Genomic DNA, 18,280 nt, shown 5'->3' on the forward strand with positions numbered 1-18,280 from the left:
TTTGCATCGACCTCTGTTGTTACTGCTGGTCTCTGTCCTCCCTCGCTGTTCATTTCTCCTGGCTTCTCACATTGTCTTTCTTTGTATGTTTACCTTATTTTAGCTGGCAGTCAACCTTGCCTTTCTCACATTATCTTTCAAAAATAGAGGGTAAACTTTAAACCCCTCTGCCTTTTTCTCATGTCATATACATGTGTATATTTTCAATGCAAAACCACTTAATGGTGAGCAAACTGAATTGATTTATATGGATTCTTTCTTCCAAAATCAGAGTTCCCAGATCTTTCATCTGTGTACAGCGTGAGTAAAACACTCCTCAGGTGATTCTAGCTCATTTAGTTTATCCTCTGAGCCTTTTTCTCACTCAGGTGAAAATTATGAATATTCATGAGTTGCCGTGACACATTAATCAGATAAATCATGCTACATGGTTCACAGAGTCGAACCCTAACGTCCAAGCTAATAACTTCCAGTTCCACCCAGTCCAAGTGTTCTGTCACCATCACAGGTTTGTGTCATAAACTGACCCGGCCACTGACTGGCCTTTTTACCTCTGTTTAAGAAGAAAGTGCAGGCAATGTGATATATTCCACGTGTACAAAATGCACACAAAAAGGATCAATACTATATAAAGAATACAGGAATGATACATCAAGGCCTCTGACTACAATGATCATCCCATAGATTTTGAAAGCAGTAGAAACTAAATGGTGTACTGTATGTGATTATAATAGTAAGTCAAATCACAATATTACTCAGAACTGTCTGGACACAAGCATTTAACATCATAAAGTGCTTTAAAAATGTACAGTTTTCAAACAATCAGTTCAGGTGTTAAGCACCTTGGAGGTAACCCACTCAAATTTCTGAAAGAGTATACTTTGATGACGGCCGACGACCAAAATACAATCACAAATCAAGTTCAGATGACAGATTATCTTTGTGCTGCTCAGTCACTGTCATTAATCACTCATGAGAAGAAAAAAAAAGACTGGTAATCATGACAGCGATTTAATTAGAAGTTAAGGTGCTTCTTGAAGCTGCAGGCAACTAAATTGAGAAGTAATGTCAGGGAAGACTCAGAGAAGGAGAGCATAGCACAGTGCTTATGACATTAATTCAAGCTGTATTTGCCTATAAAACACATACGTGTCTTTTTATATGTGCTTTCAGTGTATTGTTGAGAGAAAGGTAATTAGTGAGGCAGAAAATAACCACAACATTATTTTATTATTCAGTTATAAGAACCGAATAATTGGTGTCCTATTGTCCTTTTGCAATGGATAAAAACAATTAAACATCACAAACATAAAATAATGCAAGGCACAAGCCTTTGCTGAGTTGTGCTACTGATTTTCAATATATTAACGTTCATATTCAATTGCAGCTGCCTTCTTTCATCAAACAATAGACATGATAATAACAATTATGTAAAATTAAAGGATTTCACAATTACATCAATGCCATGTCCTATTCAATAAGTGCTGTTTTTTTAATTTTTATATCATATTTACTTGTTTTTCACAGGGTGAGGGCAAACACATCATTCATGTGGAAAACCATGTAAGAAACACTGCTGTTATATTCTGTATTAAAATATTAAGTACAGCCACCACCAATTTGCATTTAGTATTTAGCACATGTATGGGGACTTAAAAAAATTACTTTCATTGTATTTGAAAAGTTTCTTAACATAAACCACAATAAACCAGATCTACAGTAGAGAGCCAGATAACTGCACATAAACCTTGTTACAGTTTCTTTAAAGCATTATGACAATTATATTTCATTTTGTCTTGTATGAACAACACTTTGCAAGTTAAATCAGACTAAGATTACATATTAAATAAAGAAAGTCCATACAGCTGGTTTTGCGGCACTATGTCACCTTCCCAGCAGATCAAAGCAGTTATTTCCTATTGAATATCCATGCTATCCTATGGTGAGTGCATCACTGTCAACCACAGCACACCATAAGTCCATGGCCTTAGAATTTCTTGAAAGGCTTTTGAGAAAAAAAAGCAAACACTATAGCAACCTGCGGGCATCTACACAAATGGGGGTGGGACCACAAAATCTTTGCAGCATTGGTGAACAGATGTGGATGTAAAGAGGCTGGATAGGAATGAACACATTTCAATAGTCGGAGGAATGCAGTACTAGGAGATGGAGTTCCTGTCTCTTTGCAAAGACGTGAGGTTATTTTCGTAGTTTGATAAAATGTGTTGGATTATTACTGCCTGTTTCTGATAATTTATCATTGAATTAAAACCGTTGCATTCAGTTAATAATATGTACCTTCATGCATATAACTCTACTACTGTTTTTTTTCTTAAGATTATTTCATGGGCATTTTAGGCCTTTATTTGTGTAGGACAGCTTAGACTTGAAAGGGGAGAGAGAGGGGTAATGACATGCAGCAAAGGGCCGCAGGTCGGAGTCAAACCTGCGGGTGCTGCGTCGAGGAGTGAACCTCTATATATGGGTGCACGCTCTATCAGGTGAGCTACCCATGTGCGCTTTAAATAGAAAAATATTTAGCAATAGTCTGGGTGCTCACAGTTCATGATTGCCTGAAAGGGAAGGACTTTAAATGAAATTGAAACAAAGAACCATTTGCAATAACATGTAGTCTGAGCAGGTGGAAATACAACATACTTTTATGCAAAATTGCACTGCACTGTGTGATCCGCATCAACATAACATAACATTTGACCTAAGAAGATAGACTGCGAATGTGTTAACACTTAAGATTAGATTGGTTGATTCATTATTGCAGGATATCTCAAATCTCGACATAAGGTGAAATAGCATGTAAATAATTACATTAATTCATTCACAAATTTTTACATTACAGTGCAAATGTGTAATAGTCATCCCATTACATAGCTCATTGTCCATGAGTACTGTGCAACGTATATATATATATATATATATATATATATATATATATATATATATATATATATACATGAGTTAGTGATGAGGGTTGTATTGCTATGATGGAACCTACGTTTCAGCCTAGAGGTGGGGGGATTACTTTGAGTAATCAATAAGATAACTGGAAAATATAATATTTATTTTTATATTTTATTTTTCTCGTAAGTGGCCTCTTCAGTAATCCACCTTCCTGTCCCACAGTCTGATGTGGTGGAGATTGTGTCAGAAGAAAAGGGTTTCCATCTCAGTTGCTTGACGAGCAGTTACCAAAGACATCAGTCATATCATGACTGTCCTCCTCGACTCTGTCTGTCACAGCAGGCACAGCCACCTCATCCATCAAACATTCTGAGGTGTCACCGTCCCGCCTTTGAAGGGAAGAAAACAACAACAAATTCTCCCATAATGTGCAATCCATCTGAGTTCACTAGACAGTGTCAGAAGCAGACAACCTTCTGTGTGCTAGCAGCTGCAGCACCCTGGTTTGGTGGGTGGTTTAGGAAGATGCACGCCTGCCTGTCATCCCCGTGCCCTGCTGCTCACATCAAGTCCTGCTGCACTTTTTAAACTAAATATAAAAGCTTTTTTTCTTTTTTCTTAAACATTATATTGGTCATTTTTGTGTTGAATAAGTTTCATTCCCTGAGGGCTCATGAACAGTGTGCCATTCAAGCCCACTCCTTTGGTTTGAAAATGCATTAGTGTCAGTCTTAAACTACTGAAGACAAGTTTGTTGAGAGAAAAGTTCATCGTTTTAAACTTGGAGTTTGACCTATACTAGGGACTAAAGGTCAGGATATTTCAGTCTCTACTTTATACAAGTGTCATGCTACATTTATTAAGGACATCCATGTGTGATCAACAGCCTTTAACCTATTACTGTAACTTTAAATCTTTAAGTTACTGTATAAGATATTGTCTTTCTACTGTAAAGCTTATGACATTCCTGAATTAAATGACTGCCTTATCAGTATTAGTTTTATTCCTTTTTGTTTATCTCCTAGTCTGTTACACCTTATTGTTTTCTGACTTGTGATTATACTCACTCATCATCATCATTTTCACTCTCCATCCATCTCACTCTGTGCTCTTATCACATTTCTAGCTTGACAGCTACATTCATTGTGCCATATGATGCCACTGGTGGCATATTAGCATAACTGCTTGTCGTGAGGTTGAATGAAATGTGAGACCTCACTGGCTGTATGGGGTGTAAAGGCTGGCAGGAGACTGGGGAGCTGATGGGGTGGGCAGGCGAGTGACAGTGTGCTTCAAGTTCACCTGGTTAAAATGAATGTCACAACTCAGTCACGACCAGGCAACTGAATAGGAGCAACTGTCAGCAGGGACTGTCGGTGCATACAGTGGTAACATGGAAAGCTGTTATTTCCCTGCAGGATTTTGTAATACACCCGGACTGCATCTGATCAGGCTAACAGGATTTCCACGAGTGCAGGAAACAGTATCTAGTATATTATAGCTGTTTAGTAAGAGAGTACAGAGTTCACCTGATACAAAAGGAGAGTGATTCATAGTTGTTGCAGTTTGTAAAAATACCCAGAAAAGATAATAAAATAGAGACATACTACAAATCTGAGAATCTCATTCTGATAATCACTGTGCTTGCCGGCCCTCACGTATGTCGATGAATTAAAAAACCTTGTGCACACTCGTTGTGCTATCAGCTATGTGGGAGGCTGCTCAGAAATTAAATCACAGGCTAATAGAAACAGATTAGCTTTGTACCTTCCTTTAAATCGCCTTCCCCTTTCCCTTTAGAGATAAGCAAGATTTGTGGATAAATCATTTGCTGTTCGATACATGCCTGGATTCAATTTACATGGTGACTCTTGTTGATCAAGGTTTAGGAATTTAAAAGGCTCAAGGAGAACATTAAAATCTAAAAGAAAGGTGGACTACTAAGGTGCTCAGAGTTCATGTTTTTTCTTTTATATGTACGTGAGAGGAGCTCTGGACGCCAACGGCTGGGAAATAAATAGATCGGCATGAGTAGTAATTGAATTTTCTTGTTAGATTTTTCAACAAGTCTGTGTTATTATCATTTCAAGGTGATTGTCAATATATTGTGGGGAAGGGATTGAAAGTAGGGAAAGAAAGAAGAAGAGAACAGTATAATCAACATTTACAGGAAATAGAAAAGAAAACAGGGAAAAAAAGAGCAAGAAAATAAAATGGGGATATATTTCATTGTTCACAGATACAACCATGCACATTCTTCCCCTTAAAATGTGTACTAGGGAGAGATAACTCTACAGTAAGCCACATCACATCAACCATTAAGGCAGTGCCATAGAAATTAACATGCCATTAGTTCATACTTTCCAGAGTCAGATGCAATTTAAGCTAATGTCTTAGTGGAAGTGTGTGGTAATTGACTGAAAAAGACATGCATGAATTTGTATGTGAATACTGTTTCAAATTACTGTAAGAATTACAGTCCTGATCCTATCGACTGAGACTACTTAGGTCTTTTTTGGAGACATATCAACAAAACAATTGGATGTAAGCTGCGAGACACAGATACAGTTTGAAAGAAATCTCAAGAAATCTCATTAGCTGTTGTAAATCAATATTTCAGTTATGTGTGTGCTGAAATGCACAGTGGCCATCATTTGAAACATATCAGGTAGTTATTCTATAAAAGCTCATTATAGTCTAAAATGAGGTAATTTAGGCGTTTACATACCAGATGGTTTTCAACACATTTAGCCCCATTACATTTTGTAAATCAATATTTGAGCTACTGAAATACACTGAAATGATGCACTTGTGATAAAGCAACTATTTCATACTTGTTGGTTAAAGTCTAGTGACCAATATATGTTATACATTTTTGTGTAAAGAGTAAATTTACCACAGATGACTGCAGTTTGTGAAAATTGATTGTTGCTTAGACAACATGGCTATCTGGGCATCATACACACAATATGCTCCATGGATTATGGATCAACATGGGTCTTGGATGTTGAGCACATGTTTATATGAGTGAAGAGGTGATATTTCATTAACACATGGACATCCTATTAGGCACCGCAATGCATATATTCCAGGTTAATCATGGGGAAAAACATTTATCTAAAGTATTTCTTTCACACTGCTTTTAGTATAAAGCCAATCCTAATCCCCCCTTATCTCCAAATCATTTTGAATTAAGGGAAATGCAGCGCTGAGGCACTTAAGCTAAAGACAAAGTCCCCTGCTCTGTCTTGTATTGCTCTGTAAGTGCATCTAAATTTTGTGCTGTTACAGCCACTTTAGAAGACCATTCAGGTCAATGTCAGACATACTGAGCACTGAGACAGAGGGGAAAAGACACACTAACGTCAACAATTAAATGGAGGCCAATTATACAATATCACATAAAGGCCCAGTCGCTCAGGCATCCAAGATAAAATGAAAACAAAAGGTGTGCAGCTAATTTACTGTACATGAATATGAAAGTGTACACAGTGACAGTGTTGTAGGTTTTCATGTGTGTGTGTATGCCTTGGCAGCATATGAGACTGTGTTGACAGAGGCAAACTCACACTAAGGTCTAAATTCACTCAGGTGCGAGTGTGTTTGGCCTTACCTCATTGGCATAGACCCAGTGACTGTCCTTGGATGCCAGGTTGGTTTCCACAGCCTGTAGTGATAAATAAAAAGAGAAAGAGAGAGGACGGACAAAGAAAGAAGGACATTTTCAGAACCTTGTGTACATATACAGATCTTACAATAGATCATGTCAGTCACCCCCCGGGTCTATCTGGAGCTTAATTTGTAAATCAAGACATCTTGGATCACAGAAAGAGTGCTGGTCCGATGGGTCAGGGAAGGAAATAACATCATGCATCAATATCACACTGCCTGGAGGATATTGGACACACCAGCCATGATAAATTATGCCATGTTGAGCACACCAGCTAAATACAAGCTGAATATTTTTACATTGAATTTGAAAATGAAGCCTGAAGTACAAATGCACATATTATGCCCACTGCTATGGGACTTACTTCATTAGCAATACTCACTTCAGAGATTTTGAAAGTAACAAAAAATGTGAAGCCTGCAGAAATTGGTGCCACTGTTGGATATAAATCTGTAACCTGTCAGATTCTGTGGCACTAGAGAGTTAGTCTCGCATTGCCAAACGTTACTCCACAGCGCTGTGGAGGAGGGTCTGGCTAGTTCACACAACATTCTGGGATGGGAGAAAAAACGTGCAATTGTTTATTGGCATTTCTTTAAATCAATTACAATTGTCTTGGGTGGCGGTAAGCGTCGGACGGAGCAACGGTGCCTCTGCAAAATAACCTTGGGAAGGAACTTGTTTTGGTGGAACGTGTAGGTTCAGAGGTTGTTTTAGTCGTGAAACAGAAAACTCAGATTCGACGGACAGTCTAGCTAGCTGAAGAAATACAGTACTAATATAAAAATACATCAATATATAAACACCTACTAAAAAGGTAAGGTTTGTAGTGAGATTTTAAGGTCAAAACTCCAGCAACACTTCTATTATCAAGACCACCTTTGTCAGACTAATGCATTTTCTGCTTGTGGCCTTCAGCCTTCATCAGGATCATCCAACAATGAGGTATGACAATGAAGTTGCTCTTTATACTAAGTGTTGGAGTTTCGACCTCTTAAAATTCAAAGAATCGCTCACTGTGAAGAAAATCTGTGCACTCGCACTCCACCTTTGACCTGTTCATATTTTTCTCTTCTCCATGTACCTTAAGTAGGTGAAGTTGTGCCAGAAATCCCTACTGTGTTTCTACTGTTTGAATTTTCAAATGTTCAAGATGGAAACCTTATATTGACATGGACTATGTGTAATAGTCTCTCCCTTCATCCCATCCCTCTGCTTTCACGCCGATACTCTCCTTATCTAAAGTCTTTTGTCAGGTCTGTAATGTGTAAACCAAGTTACACATATACACAGCAAATAAATCTGCCTTTTCCAGGAGAAAATCAGTTTTCTTTACCCCATTTACAGAAACCGTGTTTACATGACATTTAGAAATCAGGTTTCAGAAATTGTACTGTAATCCGTTTACTGAAGTGCACGTAAGTGACCGGAAACCTTTCCGTGCAGGTGAAAATAACCCACCGTGGAATTACCATAAACCACCTGTCATGAGACTGCACACATTTGACATCTGTCATGCTTAACGTCTCAATGCATGCCCCCTCCTGCAAATTGCTATCATTAGTGTCCAAATGAATCCCTTTCACACAAAGCAATGAAGACTGATTTCTCAACATATAACTGGCGGAAACATGCTGAGATTTTTACTCAACAACACCATGCTCATCAATAATAGCTGGTGCAGAGCACAGCACCAAAAGCTGCCAATCGATCTTCTAACCTTGGAAGAGTCATGATTTGATTTTAATGCTCCTCTCATTCCCAGACTGAGCTCATCAAACTGCAAGAGAACCATACCGGTGCAAGAGCAATATTTACCTCCATGGTTGAAATACCACGTCTCGTACTTAAAATTAAAGCGTGGGGCTATATGCCTTCATAAATTGCCCTGAAATTCAGATGTGTAGGCCAACATTAGCAATGGATGATATGCAATACCAGAGAGATGCAGGACTGAAGATTTATGTAGTAAAAGACCAACTATTGTCCACTCTGCTTACTTAACTACATGGGTAAAGATAAAAAAAAAGATTGTTCTGTCCTGCCATCAAGGATTGTCTCAATAATTATATACATTCACAATGTTGGTATTGTAGTTAATATTGTTATTCATGTAATATAAGCATTTATCATGCTACGAGTGACATTTTAAATGTGATAAAGGCAGAGAAGAAAGGAAATATTTCACTATTGTGTCACACAACCTTAAGGCACAACATAACACTGGAGGGCGTGTGTGTGTGTGTGTGTGTGTGTGTGTGTGTGTGTGTGTGTGTGTGTGTGTGTGTGTGCGTGTCTGTGTGCATTTGTTTGCAGGCATGGAACAAAGCAAGATTCTGAGAAAAATGAAGGCTACAATGCTCAATGTAGAGCCGTAGGGACCACTTTAGGCAAAAGGTGAACAAAAAGAAAGAGCAGAAGCAGATACTGTAGATGAAAGGGAACTGTGTGTGTGGAGGGTACATGTGTGAGTGTGTTTTTAGGTAAACTCGAAGATTTTCTAAATAAATATACATATATAGAAAGATTTTATTTCTATGTTTGAGTTTTATTATTTCAGTTGTAGATTGTAAATTTGTTCACATGGTTAATTGCATTAGCACTTGAATCATCCCTGAATAAGACAGTAGGACTGTTTGCTTTGACAAGAAACATAACTTGTCACAATCTTTTATCAGCAAAACAACGTAAACCTTTAATAGCAAATTATAACTCAGGGGTTCCTTTCATGTGCGAGTAATCCATTAATTAAAATCATTATCTCTCTCCAGTCCTGAAAAAAATCTGACAATGAGATCTCTTTTCTCTGCCTTGAAGAAAAACCTTGACATTCAAGAGAGACGAGAGTCTAAGAGTCTTAAGAGTCCTTAAACTTCATTCATTGTTGCATGGTAAAAAACAATAAAGTACAGTAGTGTGGTCACATATGCAGGTGCAAGGTGACCGTTATAATTGGTGCCCTCACCAGCACTTTGTGTCTGTGCACAGCTCGTGATGCACATGTACATAGTGGTGTAGAACCTTACAAAAAATCCTATTACCGTGTTCCAAAAATGAAGCAGTCCACAGCTGATTATTTTAATAAGCAAAGTGAAGAGAGAGAGAGAGGAGGAGGTTTCAACTCAGACGCCACTGATGATGAAAGTGTAAATTGACTGCATTTATATAGCGCTTTTCTAGTCTTAACAACTAAGAAAAGCGCTTTTATACTACAGGCACTATTCACCATTCACACACACATTCATACACTGGCGCCAGGCTGCCAGACAAGGTTTTGCTTATCTGATAAACATCAGCATCGGGAGCAATTCAGCGTTCAATGCCCAAGGACACTTCGACAGGGCCAGGGATCGAATCACTGATTGGTAGATAACCACTCTACCGCCTGAGCCACAGCCACCAGAAGAAAAAGTACCACTTTAAACCACAAAGGCTAACACAGTACCCGTGGTTGCTGTACAAGTGGAAAGCTATGCCGAATGTGTATTGTAGGCAATGTGGCCGTCCATTGCTGGCTACTCTAAACTTGTTACCAGGTTAATACATTTTAAGCTTGAAATGTTGAAGTTGTACAAGGACAGTAAGAAACACTGAACCTGCAGGGACCGATGCATGACCCAAAACGCTAAGCCCCTCCCGACTTCTTTTTAGCAGTTAGAGTAATAGTCAGATAAAATTCAGAATAAAATATTTTGCAAATATCAAATATCAAATCTCTGTCAATATTTACATCAATGCAAAACATAGTTTTTTACGATCACTATAACACTTTTTTCAATACTTTTAACAACTTTCCTAAACTCTTAACACAGTTAGCACAACATCCGTCTGTGTAGGCTATACAATTAACACATTTCTTGTTGCTTTGACACAAAATGCATACAATTAACACACATTTAAAATGCTTGAACTTCTTTTACACACAAGCTCCACCAAAACCAAAACAATGGAACTGCCAAATTTACAAATGCTTTCACACTGTATGTCAGAACAGATAACATCATGTTCTAAACCTAACTTATAGGCTAAAGTCAAAGTGAACAGCTGATCATATTGTAAATTGAAACACAAATATATTCCCTGCATTTTATACATGCATTTATTGAGAAACAGCTGATTGAAGTTATAGATCAATCACAGCTGATTCCCTTCTAAGAAACACACTCAGGTGTTAAGGTTCTTTCAATCACATGATCTTATGGTAGTACAGTAAAAGAGGACCTATTTACAACAATATACTGTAGATGAACACAGAAAATAAGAAAAATGCCTTCACGAGGGAGAGGAAGAGGAGTACCAGGACAATTCTGTCTCTGTCTCCTTTTTTTCATAAACCGTACATTCTAAGCTACTCTGAGATGGATCAATCATTTTTTGTATTGAATCTCTGCAGCAAAAGAAACAAATTGGTGAGCGGGTAGAGCAGGCGCACATATACTTGGAGGTTTATGCCTTGACGCAGAGGTCCAGAGTTCAAATCCGACTTGTGACGATTTCCTGCATGTCTTCCCCCTCTCTCTCTCCCCTTTCTCAACTAGCTGTCCTGTCAAATAAAGGCGGAAAAGCCCAAAAAATAATCTTCAAAAAAAATTTACTAAACAAAACAAAAATGTAGAGAGGCTTCAACAGAAACTACAGTGCAAAACACAATTTATGATCAATACAATCACTTGTGTCTGTTGTATAAGGGCAGACCTGACTAACACGTATAAAATAATGCAGTTTCTGTAATTCCATGGGATGTTAGTGTTTTGTATGATATTGTGCTATGATTGACTAAATGTTCCTGTTGGGAGACAACATGTGTTAGTGTTTTGGAAGAATTATTTGATTTTGAGACATGATTGCATTGTTTTGGTAAACATAGTGTATTGTGTTAGTGAATTATTGTATTTTGAAAATCAGTGTTGGAGTTTAGTTTACAATGTGTGATTTTGAGCATGAAATTAACTGTTTTGCCAATCGTGTGTTGTAGGTGTGTTGGTGTGTTAAGAGGAAAGTTGTTAAAAGTATTGAAAAAATTGTCATAGCGATTGTGAAAAACTGTAATGCAAATGAAGACAACTATTCATCAGCATGCAAGGTCACTGATTAATACCATGCTGTAACAAAAAAAGGTGCGACCAAATCATGTGCTGGTGCGACAAACTGAGAAGGTTGGTAGCACCTGCTTCCAGTGGAAAAGTTAGTCTAGAGCCCTGTTAGTTAATGTGTACCAGCTGAAATGCTTTGTTGAAGCCCTAGGCACAAAAAAACCCACCACTTGAGAGGTTCAGTTGCAGTTCACAGTACAACTGAACACTTGCAAACTTTAGACACTCTAGAAAAGAACTCTTGTCAAGCTGAATGTCTGTGTGGTGCTGTATGGATTTGACAAATTAATAATTGTGCTGACATACTGAAGTGTTTGAGAGCTACTATATCAGACTGAAAGCTGTGCTAGCTGATCACTGTTTTGTCATTCATTGTTAGTAATTGTTGCCATTTCCCCTAACATCAACACTAAATTGAAACTGGTTTTGTTTCAATTCTAACTGTGAGTGGCCAATAGTTCAGATTCATTCATACAAAATTTGATTTTAATTGAAAAGCGGGTGGACGTTGAGATCTTAGAAATAGCCCAAAACATGCTGTGCTTACAATACTTAAGGGAGTTGCTTATTAGGATTCCAAACTTGCACCTATTAAAATGAAAAAAACAAAACATATGTCTCAGTACAATTACTAAATTATTTTTGCCTTATCAGCCCTTTCCTAATCACACGTTGTCCTATTTCAGTTAAACTAAGGGTTTTCCCCATTGCTTAAAATTGATCACACCAAAGTCTAAAAATCCATTTGAGACCTTAAATGTTATCGACATTTAGGCAGAGTAATTTTGGCTTTGTGTGTTTTCTGTCTTTTCATTCACTTCAGTAGATGATGTAACAGTGAAACTCTAAAGAGCAATGTGGTTTTGGAGACGGAGGCATAGACAAGAGCCTGGAGTGACATCTGAGGAATATTCTATACGGTTGATACAGCCAAAGCCTGGCGACAGTAAGATCTCTAATCAGAGAGGCAAAGAACCCCAGGCATGTTCTTATACAGTAGCAATGCTACAAAGGCAGCCAGAGAATGCCAACTCCAATTTAAAACCGTGACAGCCGAAGAAAGATTGAGAGGAATTGCGGCTAGAAGGATGTGGAAATAGGTGGGGGGAGGTTTGGCCAAGGCTCAGACGACTGAGGAGGAATCTCATGAATGTGAAAAGATGAGTGCTAAGTGTAAACTCATCCAATACAATTATTTGTTACAGTACAAAACATGTTTGGAATGTTTAAAAGCAAAGCCAGTTTGGATTGTACACTCTAGTTTAATAGATACACAAAACGTGTTTACTCTATTAAACCAACTCCTGCATAAAATCCTACCTTCATGATGTTTTTGATAAAACTGTTTTAGAGAAATGTTACACAGACAGGTGTTTCTATTATTTTGTCCATTCCATTTATATCAATGAGGGTAGGCTAAATAAGAGAAAATAAAGCTGCAGTGAGACTACAAATTAATCCAAATTGTAGCCTACTTGAATTGTGTTAATTAGCTGTTTGCTTCCAATATGAGCTACAGGAACTTTTACATCACAACTACTGTATGTATTCCAACAGTGACATTTTCACTTGGGCTGGACTAGCTCCCGCAAATGTAGGATGAGTCTAGCACCAACAAGAATAAATGAAAACGTTGTAATTAACAGCTTTCTCATTTGATCACAGTGTACAGATCTTGCAAGTGAAGCGAATCCCCACCCTTCAGCTTACAGTTTAGATAATTATCTAAATTCAATGTGTCTTCAAAATAAGAGTCTTCAGTTTCACCATGTGGAAAAAAGCATTATATTACTATATTAGAAAAGAAAAGAAAAGTCAGCCTATCATTTATAACCCTGCTTGGACTCTTTACATTGAATTTGCAGTCTCTTCAAACATCGCTATTGACAGTCAACAAGAGGAAAGCGCCAGCTGCAGTAATGCTAATTCTAACTGGCGCCAACTCCTCCTGGTCCCTGAAGCCACACAGCATTATTGAAAATACTAGATTCAAAGGGATGACACTGACCCAGAAAATGAGGTAAACAATGCTCAGTCTGAAAAGTGTATTATTATTTGTGTGGCAGAAGACAGAATTTTCTGGGGCATTGCAATTGAGGATATAATTGATTCATTTTAGTCACACCTTTACCATTTAAAAAAGTTTAAAAAAATTAAACTTTGTGGCTTAATCCAATTGGTTTTGAATCACAGTGTATTGTAACATTACAAATTCATCTGTATCATGTTTGGGTTAGGGATTAGGGTATCTGACTGTAGATTGCGTATCTAGTTATCATTCGAGAGGGAAAGATACAAACCCTAATATTGTATATATTATAGTGAGTACATCCCCCCCCCCCCCACCACCCCAACCGGCACCGCCAGACTCCGCCTACCAAGAGCCTGGGTCTGTCCGAGGTTTCTCCCTAAAAGGAAATTTTCCTCACCACCCGAGGTTTCTGCCTAAAAGGGAGTTTTTCCTCACTACTGTCGCAGAATTGTTGGGTATTTGTATATTATAGTGTGGTCTAGACCTACTCTATCTGTAAAGTGTCTTGAGATAACTCTTGTTATGATTTGATACCATAAATAAAATTGAATTGAATTGAATTGATGCACTGATTGTTACATTTTCAAGTCAGTGAACTGCTCTCAGAATGCAGAGGTGGCTTTGCTTACCCCCCTCCCTCTTTGTCCCACCTACTCAGTGAGACTTCAATGACAACAGATGTGTCCCTGTTTGAGGCCCTGCACCATAGTTTTAAGGTCAGCTCTTGGTGCATAGCAACAAAGGGCCCCTGTTGGTTTGAAATGGGGGCCTTTCAGAGTTAGTATTTTGGTATTATTTGAACAGGGTGGACAATGAAAAGATTTTTGAAGCTGTCCCACCTTTTTGTGTTTTCTTTTGGTGTAAGGTTCTCACAAAGAAGCCAGGAGGGAGTAATGAGGTCTGCCATAAAACATTCACAATAGTCCCTCTGAACCCAGCCTTGCCACTGTTGCTGTGGAAACACACCTTCAGACCACTTTGTCTGCTCTATCGACACAGCATTGAACACAAGGTGCCAACTGCCCTGCCCCTTTTAGACTGGTACAGACATACCATGTATGGGTACATACATGCATGGGTTATTTAAGAGCCTGGGTTCATCAACGCCATCTTTTTTTTCTGTGACAATTAGCATCCATAATTTATTAGAACCAAACATAACCCGCAATTTAGCGTGAGAAGGTTAGCGACACAATCACAGCTATTCATGACAGCATAGTTCCTTGATTATACACAATAATTTTGTCAAAAATGAATTCTATCACAAGTGTTGTCTACAGAGGAATTAATAAGGAACAAAACATGAAGAGCAGATGAAGACACTTAGAGTCTAACGCAAAGATAAATTATCTATGAAAAGCTTCAAAAGTCATAATGTTATATCATTAAGGGATTGGAAAACCTTTATTAATGCTAGTCAGTTCTGTGGCCTGTTCTATGTGCTCTGTAAAGAAAATAGTTCAAATGGGACCCTTATTCATAAATCTTACTATCAACTAATGACTGATGCTCAAAAAATCCAGCATCCGATCAAATCTCTTCTGACCTTCCACTGTCAGTATTCAAGACCAGGTGGCCCTCCCAAGAAGATGGCACACGCGTGTCACATTAAAAACAAATCAAGACTCCCATCTGCCATGGTACTGAGGCCGCTAGTTCCTCCCTGCATGTAGTTAGCTTCCCACAGGCTTACACTATAGCCATGAGTGGAATAGCTAATGTCCCCACTAGGAGACTCACCAGTTGGCACATTAGCCTTGATATATGGACTAAATTAGGAACCTTAGGACTGTGCCCAGGGCTACAATACAATGTTTTTTTTATGTATATAAATATGTACAAAAGGTAAATATTAATGCACTAACTTGCAATATTTAACTATCAGTATAATTCATTTAAAACAGTTCTGTCAAATTTGAATTAACTTACACTTACTTACAGTTTTTCACAATTGCTATGACACTTTTTTCAATACTTTTAACAACTTTCCTAAACTCTTAACGCACCAACACACCTACAACACACGATTGGCAAAACAGTTAATTTCATGCTCAAAATCACACATTGTAAACTAAACTCCAACACCGATTTTCAAAATACAATAATTCACTAACACAATAGACTGTGTTAACCAAAACAATGTAATCATGTCTCAAAATCAAATAATTCTTCCAAAACACTAACACATGTTCTCTCCCAACAGGAACATTTAGTCAATCATAGCACAATGTCATAAAAAACACTAACATCCCATGGAATAACAGAAACTACATTATTTTATGTATCAGGTCTGCCCTTATACAACAGACAAAAGTGACTGTATTGATCATAGATTGTGTTTTGGACTGCAGTTTCTGTTGAAGCCTCTACATTTTTGTTTTGTTGGGTTTAGCAAATTTTTTTAAAGATTATTTTTTGGGGTTTTCTGCCTTTATTCAACAGGACAGCTAGTTGAGAAAGGGCAGAGAGAGAAAGGGGGAAGACATGCAGGAAATAGTCACAAGTCGGATTTGAACCCTGGATATCTGCGTCAAGACATAAACCTCCAAGTATATGTGTGCATGCTCTACCCACTGAGCCAACCCGGCCACCATTTTCTTTCTTTTGCTGCAGAGATTCAATACAAAAAATGAATGACCCATCTCAGAGTAGCTTTATAGAAAGTACGGTTTGTGAAAAAAAGGAGACAGAGACAGAATTGTCCTGGTCCTCCTCTTCCTCTCCCTCGTGAAGGCATTGTTCTTATTTTCTGTGTTCATCTACAGTATATTGTTCAAATAGGTCATTTTTTACTGTACTACCATATGATGATGGGATTGGAAGAACCTCAACACATGTGTGTGTTTCCTAGAAGGGAATCAGCTGTGATCGATCTATTTGCATAACTTCAATCAGCTGTTTCTCAATAAATGCATATATAAAATGCAGGGAATATATTTGTGTTTCAATTTACAATATGATCAGCTGTTCACTTTGACTTTAGCCTATAAGTTAGGTTTAGAACATGATGTTATCTGTTCTGACATACAGTGTGAAAGCATTTGTAAATTTGGCAGTGAAGATCCATTGTTTTGGTCTTGGTGGAGCTTGTGTGTAAAAGAAGTTCAAGCATTTTAAATTTGTGTTAACTGAATGCATTTTGTGTCAAAGCAAGAAGAAATGTGTTAATTGTATAGCCTACACAGACGGATGTTGTGCTAACTGTGTTAAGAGTTTAGGAAAGTTGTTAAAAGTATTGAAAAAAGTGTCATAGCCATCGTGAAAAACTGTAATTTAAGTTAATACCTCACATGTGCTGTTATCTTGGGATACATTTGGTTGTCACATGAATGATGAAAAGTGTTGAAAAAGATTGGTTGAAGCTGGTTGAGGGGTATCAATATCAAATAAGCACTTATGTTCTGTCTTAGTACCATGAACCATTCTTCTGTTATATCTGTATTTTTAGAATCTTCAGTAAAAGTATGTGTTGGCTACTCTTTAACGGTCCCTGTGACATATTCCCTCTGTTGACTTTGTCACATTTTTTGAGCTGTAATGTTGTGAGGGGGATTTCCGAGAATCACTAACAGGATTAAAACAAGGTGTGACATTTTATGAATACCATAGCAGGCTGAAGAGCCTCCTGAGTGCAGGCATTCAGTTAAGAGTAGGAGCCTTCAGGGCAAGGGTTTTGGAACAGTTGCTATTTTTCAAACGGACAAATGGACATTGCCTGAGTATGAATTTAGCCCACCACCACACCAACAAGTACCTTGAGACAGTCTTGTAATGAGAAGGTATGTAGATAAATAAAGTTGAACTAGCCAGTCATATCCCTCTGATGCTACTGAATAAAAATGTTTCCATAAAAATACGTATAGTATTCAAAGCTTCTTCGCCTACATTTCATTAGCCTAATTGTGATTGCTTTTATTATTAAATTTTTCTTTCTTTTTGCATAATGCAGCCAAAATAATTCCTCCTTTTTGAAAAGGAACATCAAAACACTAGTCATTAACACTACAGCACCATTACAATGCACTCTGAAAAGATCTTGCTCCTCACTTATCATGCTGTTGTCACAGAGAATACAAATGGGATTTGCTTGGCTTAAATGTAAACACTATGATTAGTGCCAAAGTACCTATACAGTCAGGTTGATTGATTGATTAGGTTTAAGTCCATAGTTACACTGTTTTGTGGATAGGAATCTTAAGCCCTGGCATATGCATCTCCAAAATATTCAACGTTCTCATGATCAGATCTTTTCAGCTAGGCTTCCACATATAGCTGCACTTTTGACAGCCCAGACAAAAATCATTATATATTTTTAAGAAGCAAAGCAAGCAAGCAAGTGTGTGACATTGTGAGCAAGCTTTGCTTTGAACAAAAACAGTTTGTAGGAAAATTCAAACTTAGTTAGCATTTTAACAAGACACCAAAGAACACTTCTTGAACAATACATCTTAGCGGAAGAGAAATTACTTTGCATTTCTGCACGGTGTCCTTGGGGAAGCACTGAGCATAAACTAAACCCCCTGCACCAGGGTAGAAATTTATGTTGTGGATCTTTGATGATATTTG

At 37.8% G+C, this 18,280-nt stretch overlaps 1 protein-coding gene across 1 annotated transcript in view; it reads right to left on the reverse strand.

The window, feature by feature from the left end:
* grid1a (glutamate receptor, ionotropic, delta 1a) overlaps nucleotides 1-18,280 on the reverse strand; it is a 279,228-nt gene that overhangs the window by 45,081 nt on the left and 215,867 nt on the right. The window contains exon 6 of the mRNA XM_028603265.1: nucleotides 6,533-6,586. Coding sequence (XP_028459066.1) covers nucleotides 6,533-6,586 — 54 coding nt within the window. The remainder of the gene's footprint in view (nucleotides 1-6,532; nucleotides 6,587-18,280) is intronic.

Source organism: Perca flavescens, chromosome 17 (genome assembly GCF_004354835.1).
Source record: "Perca flavescens isolate YP-PL-M2 chromosome 17, PFLA_1.0, whole genome shotgun sequence".
Taxonomy (NCBI): Eukaryota; Metazoa; Chordata; class Actinopteri; order Perciformes; family Percidae; genus Perca; species Perca flavescens.